Raw genomic sequence first — 18427 nt, forward strand, 5'->3', positions numbered from 1 at the left:
CTGGGCTCATTGAGCGTCTTAATGACCTTTTAAAGAGACACTCCTTCAATTACTTTCAGGTGAGTCGTTCCTGAATGGGATCAAACTCTCGCCCCAGACTTTTCTAGCCAATAGCAATGCTATCGATAGACTGAGACCAGCACAAAACACACCTATTATTGTAAGCAAGGTTTTATAGGCACTCAGCTGCACCCACTTGTTTAAGTATCTCGCGTTCTTTAAATCTTAACTTCTGTGGCAGTTTTCCCTCCGCAGCTGCAGAGCTGAGTAGCTGCAACACAGGCCACGAGGCTTGCAAAGCCTCAATTGTTTGCTAGCCCGTCCTTTACAGAAAAGGTCTGCCAACTTTGCCCTACTGTGTGGTGTTTGGCTTGCAGGAGGGCAAGAGGGGCCTAGAGATTGTCATACTAAGTGAAGTAAGTCAGACAGAGAAAGACAAGTATCGTATGATATCACTTACAGGTGGAATCTAAAAACAATGATACAAATGAATTTATTTACAAAACAGAAACAGGCTCACAGACACAGAAAACAAAGGGGTTACCAAAGAGGAAAGGGGGGGAGGGGTAAATTGGGAGTTTGGGATTAGAAAATACAAACTACTACATGAAATAGATACCAAGGGACAAACCTCCCAAAGTAAATAAATAAAATAGATAAACAACAAACTTGTTGTTGTTATCCTATTGTCCAGCACAGGAAACTAATTTCAATACCTTGTAATAGCCTATAATGAAAAGGAATATGAAAAGGAGTATATACGTATAACTGTATCACTATGCTGTACACCAGAAACTAACACAACATTGTGAATCAACTACACTTCAATTAAAAAAAAAAAGAGGGGCAGGCAGTATGACTGGGAGACTAAAGAGATGCTGCCTGTATTCAACACACGTTCTGAGAAACAGCTAGAGAATTGGCTGTTTGGTTTGTTCGGTGGGAGAGGATAAAACACTTCTGGGGGTTTTGCCTCCAGTGAGCCAACGTGGGGTGTTTACTGAGATTGGGTGCACGCGGGCAGGGAAGAGTTAGAGCATAAAACCAATCAAGACAAATTTTGACCAGGTTAATTCTGAGGTATCAATGTGACCTCATTTGGACGGAGAATTCAAAGCTAGGAAACACATGCTGTTTTCCCCCCAAGGAGAGTAAATAGGAGAGGTGCCAGGAAGGAGGAAGGGAGGTAGCGAAAAGCCTGGGAGAGAAAATAAGAGAAGAAGGATGCTTTGACGCACTGAGCTGGAGACGCCAGCAAGCCGGGGTTTCGGAAGTCTTACCGGGGGCCTCGCCACGCAGAGACGCAAGTTAGCAGGGGACTGTCTCCCAGGCCGCGGGAGCCCACATGCCCCCTCAGATACCTGACAGACAGCTGTCTAGCGGGAGAGAGGCGACTTCCTCTAGAAGTCAGGCTGAGTCCTGACCACTCTCCCTGCATTTACCATATGGAGTCGGGCGCAGAGCCAAAGGCCCCCAACTCCCCACCCCTGCCCCGACGCCCACCCCAGGTGGACCAGAGAGAAAGAGGGAACCAAGAGAGGGGTCACGTAGGCCCAGTTCCATTTTTTTATTTCCGTTTAAAACCAACGTTATTGATATAACTTACATACCGTAGTCCTAGAACGAACAGACTTGTCAGTTATTTCCCCAGCAAATACGGGCTGTTCCTGAACGCGCAACCACAGCGAGCCACGTCCAAGCCTCACCACAGGTGCGAAAGCCGCCTCCTTTTATAGCCTGCGTTGGGAGGCGGGCGGAGAAGCCCGTGGCTTCTCATTGGCTGAGTCCCTCCCGGGAAAGAAGAGGAGTCTTTCCTCTTCCTGTTGGGCTCTGCTTTCAGCACAGGGCGTGAGAGCTCCCCCTGCTGGTCTCCCAACTCTATTTGAGGTTTCTGTCGAATTTTTCACAACAGAACATACCCATTTTATATATACAGTTTTGAGCCTTGACAAGTGAACACACCCCGATAAACACCACCATAATCAAAATATAGACCACTTCCACCGTCCTTAAAAGTTCCCTCAGCCCCTGTGTGGTAAATTCCTCCCCACTCTTCAGCCGACGGAACCACTGATACACCTTCTGTCATCATAGAAGAGTCCTTCCTGTTCCAGCGTTTCAGATAAACAAAACTTTTTGCTTGGCTTCTTTCACTCAGCACAATGAGTTCCTTTATCAGTAGTTTATTTCTCTTTATTGTGGGTTCGTATTTCATTGGTACACATATTGGTATGATGTTACAAAGTTTATTACCTGATGATGGACATTTAGGTTATTTCAGGTTTTTTTTTTTTTCTTCACTATTATGAAGCGCTTCATTTCTTCTTTTAATCTCAATAGATAATTCACTCCTCTTCGTACAGGTGGGAGAGGAGAGATGCTGGCATGTAGGTTGAGGGCAGTGTTTCCCACACAGTAGATTGCATCAGAACTGCCCAGAATACTTGTTAGAATGCAGACGCTGGTCTCCACCCCCAGAATTTCTGATTCAGTAAATCTGGGATAGGTCAAAAATTTGCATTTCTAGCCAGTACTGCTGAAGCTGCTGTTCCGGGAATCACACTTTGAGAACCAGTGGTCTTGTGGGATCTCCTGGAGGAAACAGGAGGATGGGGGAGGGGAAGTGGAGTCTAACGTGGTGCCATACTCATCACAAGCCTCGTTTATACACAGCCCTGATCACTCTCAGACACACATAAGCCTAGGGATGGTTTCTCTTAACAGCTTTATTGAGGTATAACTTACAAACCACTCATTCACTTGTTTTAAGTATACAATTCAATGATTTTTTAAATAAATTTACCAAGTTGTGCCATCATCAACACGATCCAGTTTTAGAACATTTCCATTACTCCAGTAAAATCCCTCCTGCCACTGTGCAGTTAATCCTTGCTCCCCTTTGCAGTCCCAGACAACCACTCATCTATTTTCTGTCTTTACTGGTTTTCTTTTTTGGATATTTCAAGTTAATGGAATCACGCGGTGTGTGGTCTTTTGTGTCTGGCTTCTTAATTTAGCTTAATGTTACCAAGGACCCCCTATGCTGTATGTAAAAAAAAGTTGCCAAATACTATTCCATTTAACTGCATGGATTGATTTTGTGTGTGTGTGTGTGTGTGTGTGTGTGTGTGTGTGTGTGTGTGTGTGTGTGTACCAAGGATTGAACCTAGGACTTTGGGCATGCTATGTATGTGCTCTACCACTGACCTATATCCACCCTGCTAGATTGACTGTTTAATTGTATGGCTAGACCACATTGTGTTTATTTATTCAACAGTTCATGGACAACTGGCTTATTCTTTGGCTATTATGATGAATGCTTCTGTGAACCATCACATACAAGTCTTTGCATGGGCTTTTTTTTCCCATTTCTTTTGGGTCTATACCTAATGAGTGGAATTTCTGGGTCATAAGGTAAATTTGTATTTCACATTTTAAGAAACTGCCAAGCTGTTTTCCAAAGTGGCTGCACCATTTTTTAATCCTACCAGTAATGCGGGATTCGTTTTCCTTAGATATGTGGTGTTTTTTTTTTTTAATGGGACGAATACAAGAGAAGTTGAGATCAACCTATATGAAGAAATGTATTCAAAATACTGTTCATTAAGTAAGTGCACACGCAAGACTGTGGTTAATGTGTCGTTTCTTTACGCTGATCTCATTCTTGGCTGCATATTAGAACCATGTGGGCAGCTTTGAAAAATCCTGATGGACAGGCTACATCTCAGACAAGAGACACAATGCCGGTGGATGGGCAGGCATGAGGATTTTTAAAGCTCCTAGGTGAGTCCAATGTGCAGGCTGAGTCTGCACGCACACGCACACGCACACACACACACAAACACAAGCACATAGGTTGTCGATTTAAAAAAAAGTTTGTTGAGTCTTTCACTAGGATAATAGCTAAATAGTTCCAGCTGAAGAAAGACAGTGTCTCTAGGACAAACTGAGTGAGACTAAAGAGGTCTGATGGCTATCAAAGGAACAAAGACTGCATTGTCTGGCAAATAGTAGCTTCTATGATTATCCTCATTTTCTTTTTCTGGGATTATTTCAACTTTTTCAACCATCTGGACCAGGAAGTGGAGGAGAGAAAATGGTAACTGAATGGGGTAATGGGGAGGGGAATCAAAGGTTTCCAAGGTCTGTTAGTTTTAGAAGGGAGAGACTTGGTGTTTAAACAGCAGTAGACCATCCAGCTGAGCAGAAGAAGGGATAAGATGGGTAAAAATCCACCAAGGAGGAGAGGGGTTCCCAGACATAGGCAGGAGGGCTGATCCCCAATTTTAATAGAAGGTAGGGACAGAGGGAGAGGATGGGGCATAGTGAGACAGGCATTTTGATTTGCTGGCAAGATGAGGGAATTCCCATCTCTGCTTTTACTTTTTTTTTCTTTAGTGAATTGTGATGGACAGTCATTCTGTAGCACGTGATCTGTTGTGAGGCTGGGTGGGGAGAGGGGGTAGAGTTGAATGTTTGAGGAGAGTGGAAAAGATTTGAAATAGTCATTGTGGAGTGTGAGGATGCAAGCTCACCTGAGAAAAATAAGCAGGTCTCCCGATTTTATGACTTTATAATGATGCTGGCCTCTATTCTCTTTCTCAGATGACCTCCATATGTTCAAATCCAAAAAATAGTTTCCGATCCTAATTTTGCTCAATTTTGGGGGCATTATGTGACACTGTGAATCATTCCCTATTCTTCAAATTGTCTCTCTGGCTTCCAAGATGATACACTCCGCTTACTTCTTCCCAGCTCCTCTGGCTCCTGTTTACTGGTTTCTTTTGGAGGTCCACCTGCCTCCCCGTATCCACTGTATATGAAATTTCTTAATAGGGTATAATCCTCAGCCCCCTGGTCTCTGTTTTCTCCTAAGGCAATCTTATCCTGGGTCTCACAGCCTCAATCACTACTTACCATCTTAGAAGTTTCTTTTGAGCATTAAGCCCCTATATCCAACTGCTACTAGTGATTTCCACTTGGATGTCTCCGAGGCTTTTCAAACTCATTTATTAACCTGAACTCAAAAGTTACCCCCAAATCTGGTTTTATCCTCATGTTCCCACCCGAGTGAACCTCATGTCTAGTGAGTCAAGTCAGAAATCTAATCACCGTCTTTGATCCCTTTCCCTCAGCCTCCCATGGCTAGTCTAATGCTCTCATCAGTTTCCTTCCTACATGTCTTTAGAATCCACCCGCCTCTCTCCAGCTCCAGTGATAGGATCTGGTCCGACTGCTCTCATCTCTTGTCTGAGTACTGACAAGTTTTCAAGTGGCTTCTCACCAACCTCTCTGGCTCCTCCCAGCCCATCCTCTACATGAAATCCTATGAATTCCACCTCCTCCCCAAACACAGATCTGGTCACATAACCCTTTACTTCAACCCTTCAATTACTCCCCACTTCCCACTGCTCCTTGAATAAATATAAAAACCAATCCTTCTGTGCTCAGGATCCAGCAGGGTCCGGCTCCTGCATCTGCTCCAGAGGCAGAGCTCTGTCCTACCATCTCCCAGCATCTCAGGGACGTGTCCTGACCACTCTGCACAGGTCAGCTTCTCGAGGAACATGCTGCCTTCCCTCCATAGCGTGTATCTCGGTGGAAGAACACATTCATTCAGGTAGTTATTTAATTAACGTCTGTCCTCCCACTCCAGACTCCAGGCACCATGAGAGCAGGAACCACATCTGGTTTTGCTCATCCCTCCCCTCCCAATTCAGCAGAATACCTGCCTGTCAGCAGGTGCTCAAAAAAACAAATTCTTTTGGTGGTGGTGGGGGTGGTGGTGGGGGTGGTTCCTGAGAACCACAGGGTTTAAGCAGAAAGGGATATTAGAAGTCATCTGCTTTCTGTCATTTTAAAGTCGAAGAAACAGAGGCCGGAGAGGTGGCAAGTGGTGGGGTCACTGAGACACAGCCACACAGCTGGTTGACGGCAGAGCTGGAACGTACATCTCTTTCTGCCTCAACCTGGGAAATCTTTGCTTGTTTATTTAATAGAAATACTCTAGTAGTATTCTCGCCCTCTCTTGCTTTTTCTCAAGTGAAAAATAAAAGCTGCCTGTGCTTAAACCATGCCTCTCATGCTATCCAATCACAAAACATCAAACCGCCAGGGACAGACACATGGCACGCTCTGGAGAAAGAGGGGGACCATTTTAGGGTCACACTCCCTCACCCCCACCAGCTTGCAGCAGTGAGGGGGTGTCTAGTGGGAGCCAGGAGACCTCCTTCTCTTCCCCCTACTGACCAGCCACAATCAATAAAAGGAAGATTAACGAGGGTCACGGTGACACAAACATAACTTCCTGGAAGTCGTGAACTCGTCAGAGAAAGTTGCGAACTCCATTCTCCACGGTTATAGCAGGTAATCATCATCTGCACTATCAGACCCCAATCTAATTCTCAAAGGTGGTTTCTCCAGCTTTGTTCTCCCCCAGTTTCTTTTGCACTGAATAAAGTACAGGAGCCCTCTGGTGGTAATTTGTAGAAAAACCTCCTGAGAGCAAGAGATTTGAGGAGTTTGGGTGAGAATTCTCAGTTCTTTGCCTTTCTTTCCTTTGCCTCCACAAGCTATTTCCAAACTCAGACATTAAAAGGAAACCAGGGCCATTACAAACCATCTGAACAAGAAGGCATCCGTGGACCAGTGCTTTTTGTTGTCAAGCTGGCAACGGGCCAGCCCCCATTGCTAAACAGAGCTGTGACTGACGGCAGGCCCGAGGATGGGGATTGTGAATCTGGCCCACGGGGTGGCCAGGGGATGCTGCACCGTAGTGAACACTGTCTGTGGTAGAAATACAAGGATCTATATAGGGTTTTTAGCATTTGATGGTTGACTTCTATACCATGTTGCTACCCAAGTAACTGTGTACGGAAGAGGAGCTCTGTGCCAGCAGAAGGTCTCGTGGGTGGAAAGCTGGGACCAGGTGACAGGTGAGTAAGGGCAGGTGGAGGAACAAGTCAGGTCTTGGCTGTTTGCTGAGCTGGACAGGAGTGAGACAGTGAGAAGAACTGGGCTGTTGAGAAGGGAGTGAAGGGCCCACTCGTGATACTTGTCAAAGCCCAAACTGTCCCGTCCTGCAGGACAGGCGATGGAATCCAGGTGCTGCGGCCGCAGAGAGGGGAAGTCCAAGCGGGCAGATGAGAGGCTGACAGCAGGCAGCCGGGAACCGGCTGCGGAGGTCAGGCTTCGGTAAAGGATGCAGCATCCGGCTTCTCAGACTGCTCCTCTCCAGCCTAGCGGCATCTTCTCCTGCTCTGAATGACAGGGTTTGAGATGCCCCTCTTTTATGAGTTCTCTTGTATGCTGTGTTTAGTTTTATGTTGAATCTTCTCTGCCTCTTAAGAGCAAACATCAGAATGTATGCTGTTTTAAAGCATTAGGAAACACAGGTTTGAAGAAGTTAAAAATCACAAAGAGATTACAGCTGTTTGATAGCTACTTTTGGACAGAAATCCGGGCACATCCGCCTGCACCACTGCAGAGACCGTGACTTGGACTGTCACACTGCACTAGGAACAGGATGTATCACGAAAGAGAGAGGGGCTTTTAAATCCACGTTTAATTTTTAATACGAACTCTGTTGCACTATTACAGCAGTGATTCCTTCATGCACAGATAAATTCAGCATCTACCGTTAGGGAAGAGTAAAGCCTGTACTTTTACTGGTTCCCCCCACACACGGGCAAATGTAAAGGAGCTTTTTAATTTGTGCTCTGTGGTGCCAAGGCCAGCCTGTTCTGTCTTTGTATTTCCATCAGGAAGGCTGATATTTGTCCTGCGAATATGGAGACAGGAAACTAGTTAGGGACCTCTTTACCTGGGATTACTCCAAAGTGTGCTTTACCTACATGTATCAAAGGTACTGGACTTATGGAGCCCCTCAGGCAAAGCTCTGAAGATTTCATCTAGAAGCCTGCTGTCAGTACGTAAAACTGTTCACTATTTCAGCTTCACGGCAAAAAGGAAAAATAAAAACCCAAAGGCATTTAAGTAAATGCGTCCCCATCTCATGCACTGTATTAACCGGCTACCGTCTCCTACAGTCCAACATAAACACCTTCTGCATATTTACCTGTACGTTACACCCGTAAGCACATAGTATCTATGCTGTAATGGTATTTACAAATTCAACAAAATATCTACATATAAAAAGCTTTACTTAAAATTAAACTTGATGCAAGTTATGGGAAACCAAATTTATTGGCAAACGAAACCAAGCATTCCTTCAACCATAGGTTGTTATCAAATTCCATACCGGGAAGGAAGGAGACCGTTTGATAGAGATTGCTACAAATACGGGAGGACACAGAGGTTTGGTTTTGAAACTGCAGATGTAATCACCTTGACTATTGGCCTTGTCAGATTTCTGTTTGACTACTGGCCCCTGTCAGTTTTCTTAGCTTCTGAAAGACATTCATAGCAACTTGCACACACGTTGTTTAATGCTGCAGAGAGTTTCCAAAGCTGCCATGTAGGTAAAGACATAGAGAAAAATATATTCCTGTTGGCATGCTGTTGTATGCTATTAGTTTGGGAATAACTGGTTTTTGGTTTTTTTTTTAAATTTTCTACCAAGTTGACATCTTCCTTACTGAATGTGACTTGTTTTAATCGAAACCATAAAAGACCACAAAATCGTCACAAGTTCCAGCTGGTGATAAAGCTTTGCTTTTTATACATACGAGGGGAAAATGCCTCATAAAAACTGTCTTATGAATTTTATTTTCACAATTCCTTTTTTTCCCCCAGCACTGCAGTTTTCATTAACTATGCTTTTTAAAAGTTACTTTTAGACAATGACAGTGATCTAAGTCTCTGAGTCGACTGTTACTGAGCGATACCGAAGGCAGTTTGTCGTGGAATGCTTCTTGTCTGAAGGCACTGCATGTGTCTTGCCCTGTGCTTTCTGGAATAATCTGTGAAATTTAATGGGAGCGCTGTGTTTCTGATGCTTTCAAGACAGCACCGATGCCAGAATGCATTGCAATACGCATTGTTTATGCCTGAAAACCACTGAATACGGAGATGATGTAAAAAGTAGAACACTGCACTGCTGTAATACCTGGAAGATTAAGAAGGCTATTGAGTAACAAGAGCAAAGAGCAGGTAAGAGTCCCAGTGAGCATCGGCAAATGCAACTGTCATAATGATCTCACTTAGCACATGAATACTGTACATACGGTTCCTAACAGTCTCCCAAAAAGACTAATGACAGCTAGACATAGAGTCACCAATTTCACGACAATGTCCACAAAGACATTGAAGTTCTAGAGGATACTACAGTAACACTCTTGACAAGGAAAACGGAATTCATTTTTAGGGGTTTAGCTGAGGACAGTATAAACAAGGTATCAACGCATGTTTGAATAAGATACGCAGGTATGTCCTTGAAAGGTGGAGCATTTTTCATGCATCACATGGAACTGTGTCCTGAAGAGGAAAGGACGCGATCTGTGGATGGCATGGCGTTACTCTGATCAGGTCTGAGGAAATCAACAATACCCATCTTGAAGGAAGGAAGGATGCACTTTGCACTGCATTTCACATTAACGTATCATTTGACTGAGTTACGTTCTCGCTCTAACTGTTCTCATGATAGGAACACGCAGCAGAACGTCTGCTTTCTGCCTCTATGTTCACAGTCTGAGAAGGCTGACCAATGTGGGCTTAAGAGAGACATTCTAGAGAAGTGGGATGTTGGCAAAGGGCAGACAAATTAAACAAAGGAATTCATGGCGTTGACCGGAGAAGGTGCCTCGGAACTTTCGTTTCCTTCAGCTGGCTCTTTCTCTTTCTTACCGCTGTACTGTCCGATAAAGGAGCCGTCCTCATTGAACTGGCCGTTCACCCCCTCTCCATAGTCAACTAGGCTATCGTCACTGTCTTCTTTTTTCACAGTCCTGTCTGAAGGTGTTCGACTGCCTTTTTTTAAAGGCTTGTGGTCTTCAGCATCACTGGAAAAGAGAAGACATTTTCATCGAGACTGGCATTTCGGTAAAACGTTTTGCTCTTAAAGACCATGCATGCAAATGGTGAGAAAGCATCTGGAGTTCTGAGCTGCTCTAGCCAAATCTAATCGTCAGGTGGACTCCAATGACGGGGATGTGGTTGGAATGAAAATCAGGTGCGGAAATGGTTTAATCATGAAGGCTTCGGCAGGTGGATGGCTTCTTATTGTGCATGTCAATGTCAAAGCTAGATTCTGGCTCTCGATTGGGAAGCAATTCAGAAGTCATCACAAGCATTACAAAAGGAAGAACCAAGAAAAGTTGCAAATCATCACGATTGTAATAGAATGCGGAAGGGTGTAAAAGCTTATGGTGAATAGAGAAGTTAGTATGTTAAACGGTGTAATTGCTCTGATTCCTTGGCGATGAATGGAGAATGATTTTGGTTAAGTGTGAAATGTGGATTTTTGTTTTTCAGAGCATGAAGTGCAATCCTGCATTTCCAATAATTCTGTTATTGCGTGTAGGCCAGACTTGTAAACTTTAACCTTACCTTTCAAGAGACCTACAAATTCCATTAAAAGGATGCAGAAGAAACAAATGAAAATAGCCTAAGAAGAAAAGCAAAATCCTTATACGGATCGTATACAGTATTTTATTTTTTCTGTAAGAATTTTAGTTAATGGGTAAAGATTTATTCATTTGGAAAGAGGCATCATTTAACTTCGGAGCACGACATCTGTTCTATTAATGGCAGGTCAATATATTCTGAAGAGTGTGAATGGTTCCCAAGTGTAAAAGCAAACATTTCCTGCTCTCAATGCTACCTGACTACTCCCTTCTCCCAGATGTGTTTTGCAGCTGATCCACGTCGGATGGGAATCTGAGGAGTGTAATTTAATATAAATTTGTAGGACACTCACTGTACATTTGCTTATTTCTCTGTTGAACCCCAAAGCACAATACCCAGAAGTAATCACTGTGTTTTAGAACATCCATTCATACGGTCTTGTAACTAGGTATTCATGCTGACCTATTCCTTAATGGGTAACATTTGGTTAAGAAAAAGAAAAAAAAAAAGGCAATGACATATTACATGTTTTGAATTCTTTCAAAGGACAAAAATCCAAGACAAACATGGGAAACCCAAACAATATTAGTAAAAATTTAAAAATTTAAAGTAAAAGAGAGGCCACATTAGCTGCAGTATGTCACATAGGAATTTTTTGCAAAGACTTTTTTGCTCCTTCTCTTTTAAAGAGTAACTTCTTTCTAGCCAAGACACAAATATTTCATGGTGTGCAAATATTCTGGCTCTTTTGCCAATAATTTCTACTAGGATCTCCAATTTTTTGCCAAGAAGAAAATCTCAAGACTGGAAAATAATACTGGCTTAATGTGACATTGGCATACGCTATGGAAAATGACCTGTTTCAGCAACACACAAGCGCTTGTCACAAACTGAACAAACGATATGATCACCATTGCTATAAACAACTGGGGAGGTATCACAGAATCTTGGGATGCACTGTGTTTGGAGCCCTTTAGAGGCCATACTAGCCAGTCTCCAACCTGTTGCAAGAATAACTTGTACGCCTTCGGAATTTAATCATTAGTGTCTAGGCTTTGCTTGAATATTTCCTGTGAAATACTGCCCATGACTTGGTCAGACACTTAATTCCACTGAAAAGGTCAATAATGAGCAGTATTTTATCACCTGGATTCTAACTATTAGTATCATTCCACTTTGTAGAACTAATGTTCCAATGAATACACTACAGGAAATTCTACTCTGTGGCATTTCTTTGATCTACCCATGCATCCATGCATCCATCCACCCATCCATCCACTCATCCATCCATCCATCCACTCATGCATGCATGCATCCATCTATCCACCCATCCATCCACTCATGCATGCATCCATCCATACATCCATCCATCCATCCATCCACCCACCCACCCATCCATCCATCCATCCACCCATCCATCCATCCATCCACCCACCCATCCATCCATCCATCCATATACCTAATAAATATTTACTGAGTACTGACTCTAAGACAGATAGTGTTCTAATCACTGGGGATAAAGCAAACAAAATATAATAAAACCCTGACTTCACTGAGTTTGCTTCTAGCAGGTGAAAATACAGACAATAAAAAATCAATGTATTTTAAAAATCAGTTACAGAGTGCGTCAGAAGGTGATCAGTGCTCTGGAAAATACAGAGCTGAGTAAAGAGAGAAAAAATGTGTTAGGGGAGGGGATGGAAACAGGATGCCCAGAAGAGGCCTTGCTGAGAAGTGACATCTGATCAAAGACTTAAAAGAGTTGAGTTAGCCAGGTGGGCAGCTGGCGGGAGAGCCATTCTGTCCAGAGTAAAAAAGCAGTGCAAATGCCCTGAGGTGGGGGCAAGCCTGTTCTACGAATGGCAAAGGAACTGGTGAGGCTGGAGCTAAGTGACAGGGAGAGACAGAGAGAGAAGGTGGGAGATTAAAGTAAAAAGAGGTGACAGAACTAGATCAGGGCCTTGTAGGACACTAAGGGTTCTGTCTTTAACTCTGAGAGATGGGAAGTCATTGGAGGGTTTTCAATGAATGAGTGACATGATCCAATTTACACTTTGAAAGGGTTGCTGTCATCAGTGTTAAGAATAGTCTAAGTGAAGTAAGTCAGACAGAGAAAGACAAATATCTTATGATATCACTTATATGTGGAATCTAAAAAAAAATGACATAGGTAGAATTATTTATAAAACAGAAACAGACTCACATAGAATATAAACTTATGGTTACCAAAGGGTAAGGGGGAGGTGATAAATTAAGAGTTTGGGATTAGCAGGTACATGCTACTATACATAAAACAGATGAATAATGTGGACCCACTGCACAGCACAGGGAACTGTATTCAATACCTTGTAATAACCTAAAATGGAAAAGAATCTGAAAAACAATACATATATATGTGTATGTCTGTATAACTGAATCACTATGCTGTACATCAGAAACTAACAGCACTGTGAATCAACTATACTTTAAAAAAATAATTTTTTAATTAAAAAAAATATAGCTTCCCCTAGAGGGCAGGGGTTGATAAACTCCAGCAAAATCAGGCCATGCCCCTTCATCACGTGCTGTCTGTGGCTGCTTCTGCACCACAACAGAATTGTACAGCCGCAGCAGAGACTGAGTGGCCTGCAACATCTAAAATACTTACTATTGGACCTTTTACAGAAAACGTTTGCCGACCCCTGCTCTAGGGGGGAAGGGGAACTACTGCAACAATCCACGAGTGAGAGGCCTGTGACCTGGGCCAGAGCGGCACACACTGGGGTGGTACAAAGGGTCGTTACAGACGTATTTTGAATACAGCACCAACAGGATTTTCTGATGGATTGGATAAGGAATAACAGAGAAAAGGACAGCACCAAAATTTTTGGTTTGAGCAGCAGGAAGGACGGAATTACCCTTAATTCCACGCGCAGCATGTGTGGGCTGGAAGGTCAGTCGTTCAGTTTTGGACATGTTAAGATCTGACATGTCAGAGGAACCACTCCTTCAATCATTTTCTGAGTCTAGTATAACACTGATATCTAAAACCAACAAGAACACTTTGAGAAGGTAAAATTACAGGCTAGTCTCACTTATGAACATAGATGAGAAAATCCCAAAGAAATCACTAGTGAATAGAATTTAGCAATCTGCTAAGAAGATAATATATCATGACCAGGTTGTGTTTACTCCAGGAATGCAAGCTTGTTTTAGCCCTAAAACAATATAATTCACCATTTTAGCAGGAAAAAAGAAGACTATTTTATGATCATCTCAGTAGATTTAGAAAAAAGGTATATAGTAAAATCCAACACATGTTCACAATAAAACTTTAATGCACTAGGAACAGAAGTAACTTTGTTAACTTGATCACGAATGTCTATAAGAAACCTTGAGTTGATGCCAGCCCTGACAGTGAATGCCGCAAGCTTCCTGTTTGACATCAGAACTAGCAGTAGGGATGCCTGCCGTTACCACTTCTAATCAAAACTGCACTGGAAGCACTAAGCAATGTGATAAGAAAAAGAAGAGAAGGCATGGTATTAAGAAGAAAGAACTGTCATTATTCATAAATGATATGATTATGTATATAAAAAAATCCAAAGGAACCTGCAGGCAAACATTAGAAAAAAAAGAAAGTTTAGCAATGTTGCTTAGTACTGTATTTGCATAAAAGTAAATTTTATTGACTTGCAAACAATTGGAAAATGAAATTTTAGAAAGGATTCCATTTATGATACCACAAAATCACAAAGTATGTAAGAACAAATCCAACAAAAATACGTGTAAGACCCCTATGAAGAAAATGAAACTCATATTCAGAGCTATTAAATAAGAGCTAAATAAATGGAGAAAGACTCATGGTAAATTATGTTAATCTTCTTTATATTGCTCTTTAGAGTCAATTTATTTCTGATAAAAACATAGCAGGGTCTTATGCAGATCTTGGCAAGCTGATTCTAAGATGTATATGTATGTGAAAAAGGCCAGGACTATCTAAAAAAGTCTTAAGGAAGAATAACAAAGTTGGAGGACTTGACCTACCAGATATAAGATTTACTCAAAAGTATTGCATTAAAACAGTGTAGTTTTGGTGCAGAGATAAATTGATTGGTGGAATAGAATACAGGGCCCTGAAATAGAAAAACAGGGAGATCTTTTTGTTGGCTTAATTCCTACATCATATTTTCATGCTGTCATAACTGGAATCCTTCTTAAAAATCCCCCTTTTCAACTGTTTGCTGGTACAAAGAAATATAATTGACTTTTCTGCTAATTTTGTGTCAAGCGACATTACTGAACTCTTACGGATTCTAATATTTTCCTGCAGATTCATTTGGATTTTTACATACACAATCCTGTGAGTTATGAATGACGGCCAGCCAAGAAGCGGCTCCCGAGAAACGTCCCTTCCAGCTCAGTGGCCACAGTGGAGGAGAGAGAACCTACAGCGACACGGGCTGTGCATGAAAGAAGAGAAGTAAGGAAGAGGGTGCTCTCCCCACCAAGAGTCTTTCGAAGAAAAGCTGTTCAAAGGCAGCTCAAGAGCTTCGAAAGACTTTTTAAAAAAGTGGCGTGATACAATGTCCGACTTCAGGAATTAGAATCTGGCTAAATGAGAAAAAATGATATGTGGCCCCAGCACAGAGCCTGGTGGGTGACTGGTGCCCAAAAAAGAGAAGTGTCCTTCCATCCGCCATCACACCTCTTATCTCCACTCCAGACCCCCGCCTCACAGAGATGGTTTTCTAAGAAACATCTTGCGTAACACACACGCTTAGAACTTTCCAGATGTGATGAGCAGTTACAAGGCTGGGTTGAAGCACTGTATTAGTGCTTGCTTGTTTTCAGCTCAAAGATGGATTTTATAATGAAAGGGTAAGTAGACCGTTTTGAACATTGTGCCAAGAGAAGCTGTTTGGCCAACTTCAAGTGAGAAAGGGTGGTTTCCCACACGAGAGGAATTTAGAAGTGATAGAAGATGATTTAAAAGTCACACCCTTATTTAGCTACATAGTATTCAAGGCTTAAAAAAATTCATCCACATTCTGGTGAGAACTTTGAAGGACAGGAAGTGTCAGATGTTAACTGTTAGCCCAGAATGTCAACGATTGAACACATTTCAAAATAAGTCATAAAATCATCATAAAAGAGTATATGTAGCCATGAAATATATTTTTGACACTGACATCCATGATTATTCATGCATATAAGTTGTGTGGTGGAAAGGAATGTTCAAAACTCAGCTCCTGCATTACTTCCTCTGGGAAGATTTCTATACCATCTCCTTCAAGGCCATGCACTTGGCTTTGTTCCTGCCCCTGCTCCCTTGGCACCTGAGTTATATGCCTGCCCTTTCAAAGCACTCTTCACTGTGCTCATATTGTTCCCTTCCCTGCGTTCCTCACTAGACTATAAACTAGTGAGGTAACATTCTATTGGTTTTAATATCCTCACAGCCTCGCATATAGTAGGCACTCAATCAATACTGGTTGAAGGAATTCACTGTGAAATAACAATAAAAAAGAGAGCAGGCATTTTAGAAACTCTTCAGAACTCCTACATTAACATTTTTTCATTTCTTCTTAATCACTTTTATGATGTCAAAGAACCGGGACACATTCTTTCCTTTTCCTTTTCCATTTCTAAGAATGAATTTTAGGGAGTTCAGTTTGTTTTTTTTTTCTTTCCAACAGCACTTCATTCAAGGTTGTGCACACAGGACCCACTAAGTGCCTGCTGAGTAAGGTGCAGCGGCATCTGTGATGACTGGGTCTGATTCTCCCGCGGTCACCACCTACCACGGCCAAACCAAGCTACAGTTTTATTGATGTTCATGACCCAAACACTCCCTTTAAAAGTGCATCATTATTTATATTGCTCACATAGCAGTTTATGATTGTGAGCACAATAAATCTAAAGTATGTAACAAATGCACATATCTTTACATCATCCAAACCTTACGAGCATGGGTTACCAGGCTTGTGACAGGGTTGTGTTCACCTGAGTGAGTGACAAGATATCCATGCCAACAGCCTCCATTTACGCTACGAGTTCAAGGACCACAATCATACAGCTTGTGACCTTGGTTCATTCTGGTTTTTAAAGGAACGGAGCTAAAGAATAAAAAAAAAAAAAATACTTACACGGTTGGTTGCATTGTTTCTCTGATTTTTCTATATGCTAGTAAGGATGCAGATCCTACTGTCTGTATAATTAAAGAAACAAACAAACAAAGCTGCAGGCTTCCACCAGAGGGTTAACTGCTTGGGGTGGGTGTTGGAGTGAGGGTATAGGTTACAGCATATAAAAAAACACATCAAATTTGGCCACTGAAGTTCCATCCCTCTCTGCACTATAAAATACCCTCTGGCTCGGAGCCAACCATGGAGGAATGGTTTCATCCTCAAACTGGAGAATGAGCAAATCATAAGCAGAATTCATGTACATTTAGGGAACAGTCCTAGTTTTGTGTGTGTCTGTGTGTGATCAGCATATTAATTTATTTTCAGAATGCAAATGAAAAAGAATCAATAGATAATGCAGAGCTCAAAACTTCCAGAAAGTGCGAAGCAGAGAAGGGACTCTTGGGATTTAAGGAGGAGAATGACATTTAAATCCATTTGTTAAAAAATATTCTGTAATAAACAGCTAGAACCATTTTCATTAATTGTGACATCTAGAATAACTAAAAGTTTTTTTTTTTAAGTAGAAAAGAAACCAAAGGGAAAAAATTCTGAGGTCATGTCAGGAAGTCACAAGATGTGGCCACATCTGTAGCAAAGGGTGACTGGGTGTTCTGGGAAGTGATTTCACTTGTGGGATTGCCCTTACGCACTTCCAGCATCAGTGAAAAAAAAAAATCACTGAGTTACGTTTCAAGTTTAAGACACCGGTCAGAACGTTATTTCCCTTGGTAACTCCCAGATCAATGGAATTACATGTGTGACAAGTGTTTTTATTTTCTTGTTTGTACTTAATAGGTCCAAGGAAAAAAGTCTTTCTCTTCCGAGAAACCCAAGGCATAAGCTAAACACAGCCATCTGAAAACACTCGACAAACATAACACTTATGAATTAGCACCAAGACAAATAAATATGACCAAATAAATGTAAAGACAATAATAATGAGGACAGTGACTAAATACTTGCTATGTGCTGCTCTGAAACCCCAAATCACATTGAAGCTTATTAGTAGATGGTTTGTAAAGGAGCAAAGAAATCAGTGAATTAGAAACCTTCAGAGATCATCTAATACTTGGCCAACCCTATCATTTTATAGATGAAAAAAATTGAGACAGATTAAATGCCATATCTAAAAGAATCAAGGGTAATGGCTGAGCTGACAGTAAAACTAAGTCTCTTGATTCCAAATGAGTTCACATTCAACCTCGATTTCAATCAAGTTTTTGAAGTGGTGTAGGCAGCAGAGTTACCCTGAGAAAGTCACATTACATCAGATCACGATGTCACATCATTATAATAGCAAGTTGACATTTGAGACCCATGGAGTGAGCAGTACATTGCCAGATTCATCTGGGCATGAGAATGTAGAGCAGAAATCCATCACCATGGGAAGAAGGCATGCAGTGCGATGGTTTGCTTTCAATTCATGCAAATATATAATTTTTAAGGCTGTATTAAAGATTAAGCTTTATCACAATAAAGAAGGAAATGGTACGCATATCCCATGTAGAACTCTAGCCACAGGAACACTAAAAATAAGAAGTCTTTTAGTAATTCTCAGCTCCCCTGCTTTACTGGAGAAACGTGTAGAAAAGTGAATAAAATCAGCAAAGATTTCAACTCATCCAGTGCAAGCCACGGCTACCCTAGGCTGCAGCCACCTGTGGGCTGCTTTAGTGCATTATGAAACCTTGTGGGTGAACCAGTGGGGGTGCTGAATGAGGTATCTGTATCCT

General features: G+C 41.9%; 1 protein-coding gene across 15 annotated transcripts in view; it reads right to left on the reverse strand.

Annotated features, from left to right (window-relative positions):
- Positions 1-2708: 2708 nt before the first annotated feature.
- Positions 2709-18427, reverse strand: part of NRCAM (neuronal cell adhesion molecule) — a 273058-nt gene continuing 257339 nt past the window's right edge. For all 15 annotated transcript variants that reach the window (XM_031454678.2, XM_031454676.2, XM_031454672.2 and 12 more), the window contains one exon: positions 2709-9959. In XM_031454678.2, coding sequence (XP_031310538.2) covers positions 9722-9959 — 238 coding nt within the window. In that variant the 3' untranslated portion in view covers positions 2709-9721. The remainder of the gene's footprint in view (positions 9960-18427) is intronic.

Source organism: Camelus dromedarius, chromosome 7 (assembly GCF_036321535.1).
Source record: "Camelus dromedarius isolate mCamDro1 chromosome 7, mCamDro1.pat, whole genome shotgun sequence".
In the NCBI taxonomy this organism is placed as follows: domain Eukaryota; kingdom Metazoa; phylum Chordata; class Mammalia; order Artiodactyla; family Camelidae; genus Camelus; species Camelus dromedarius.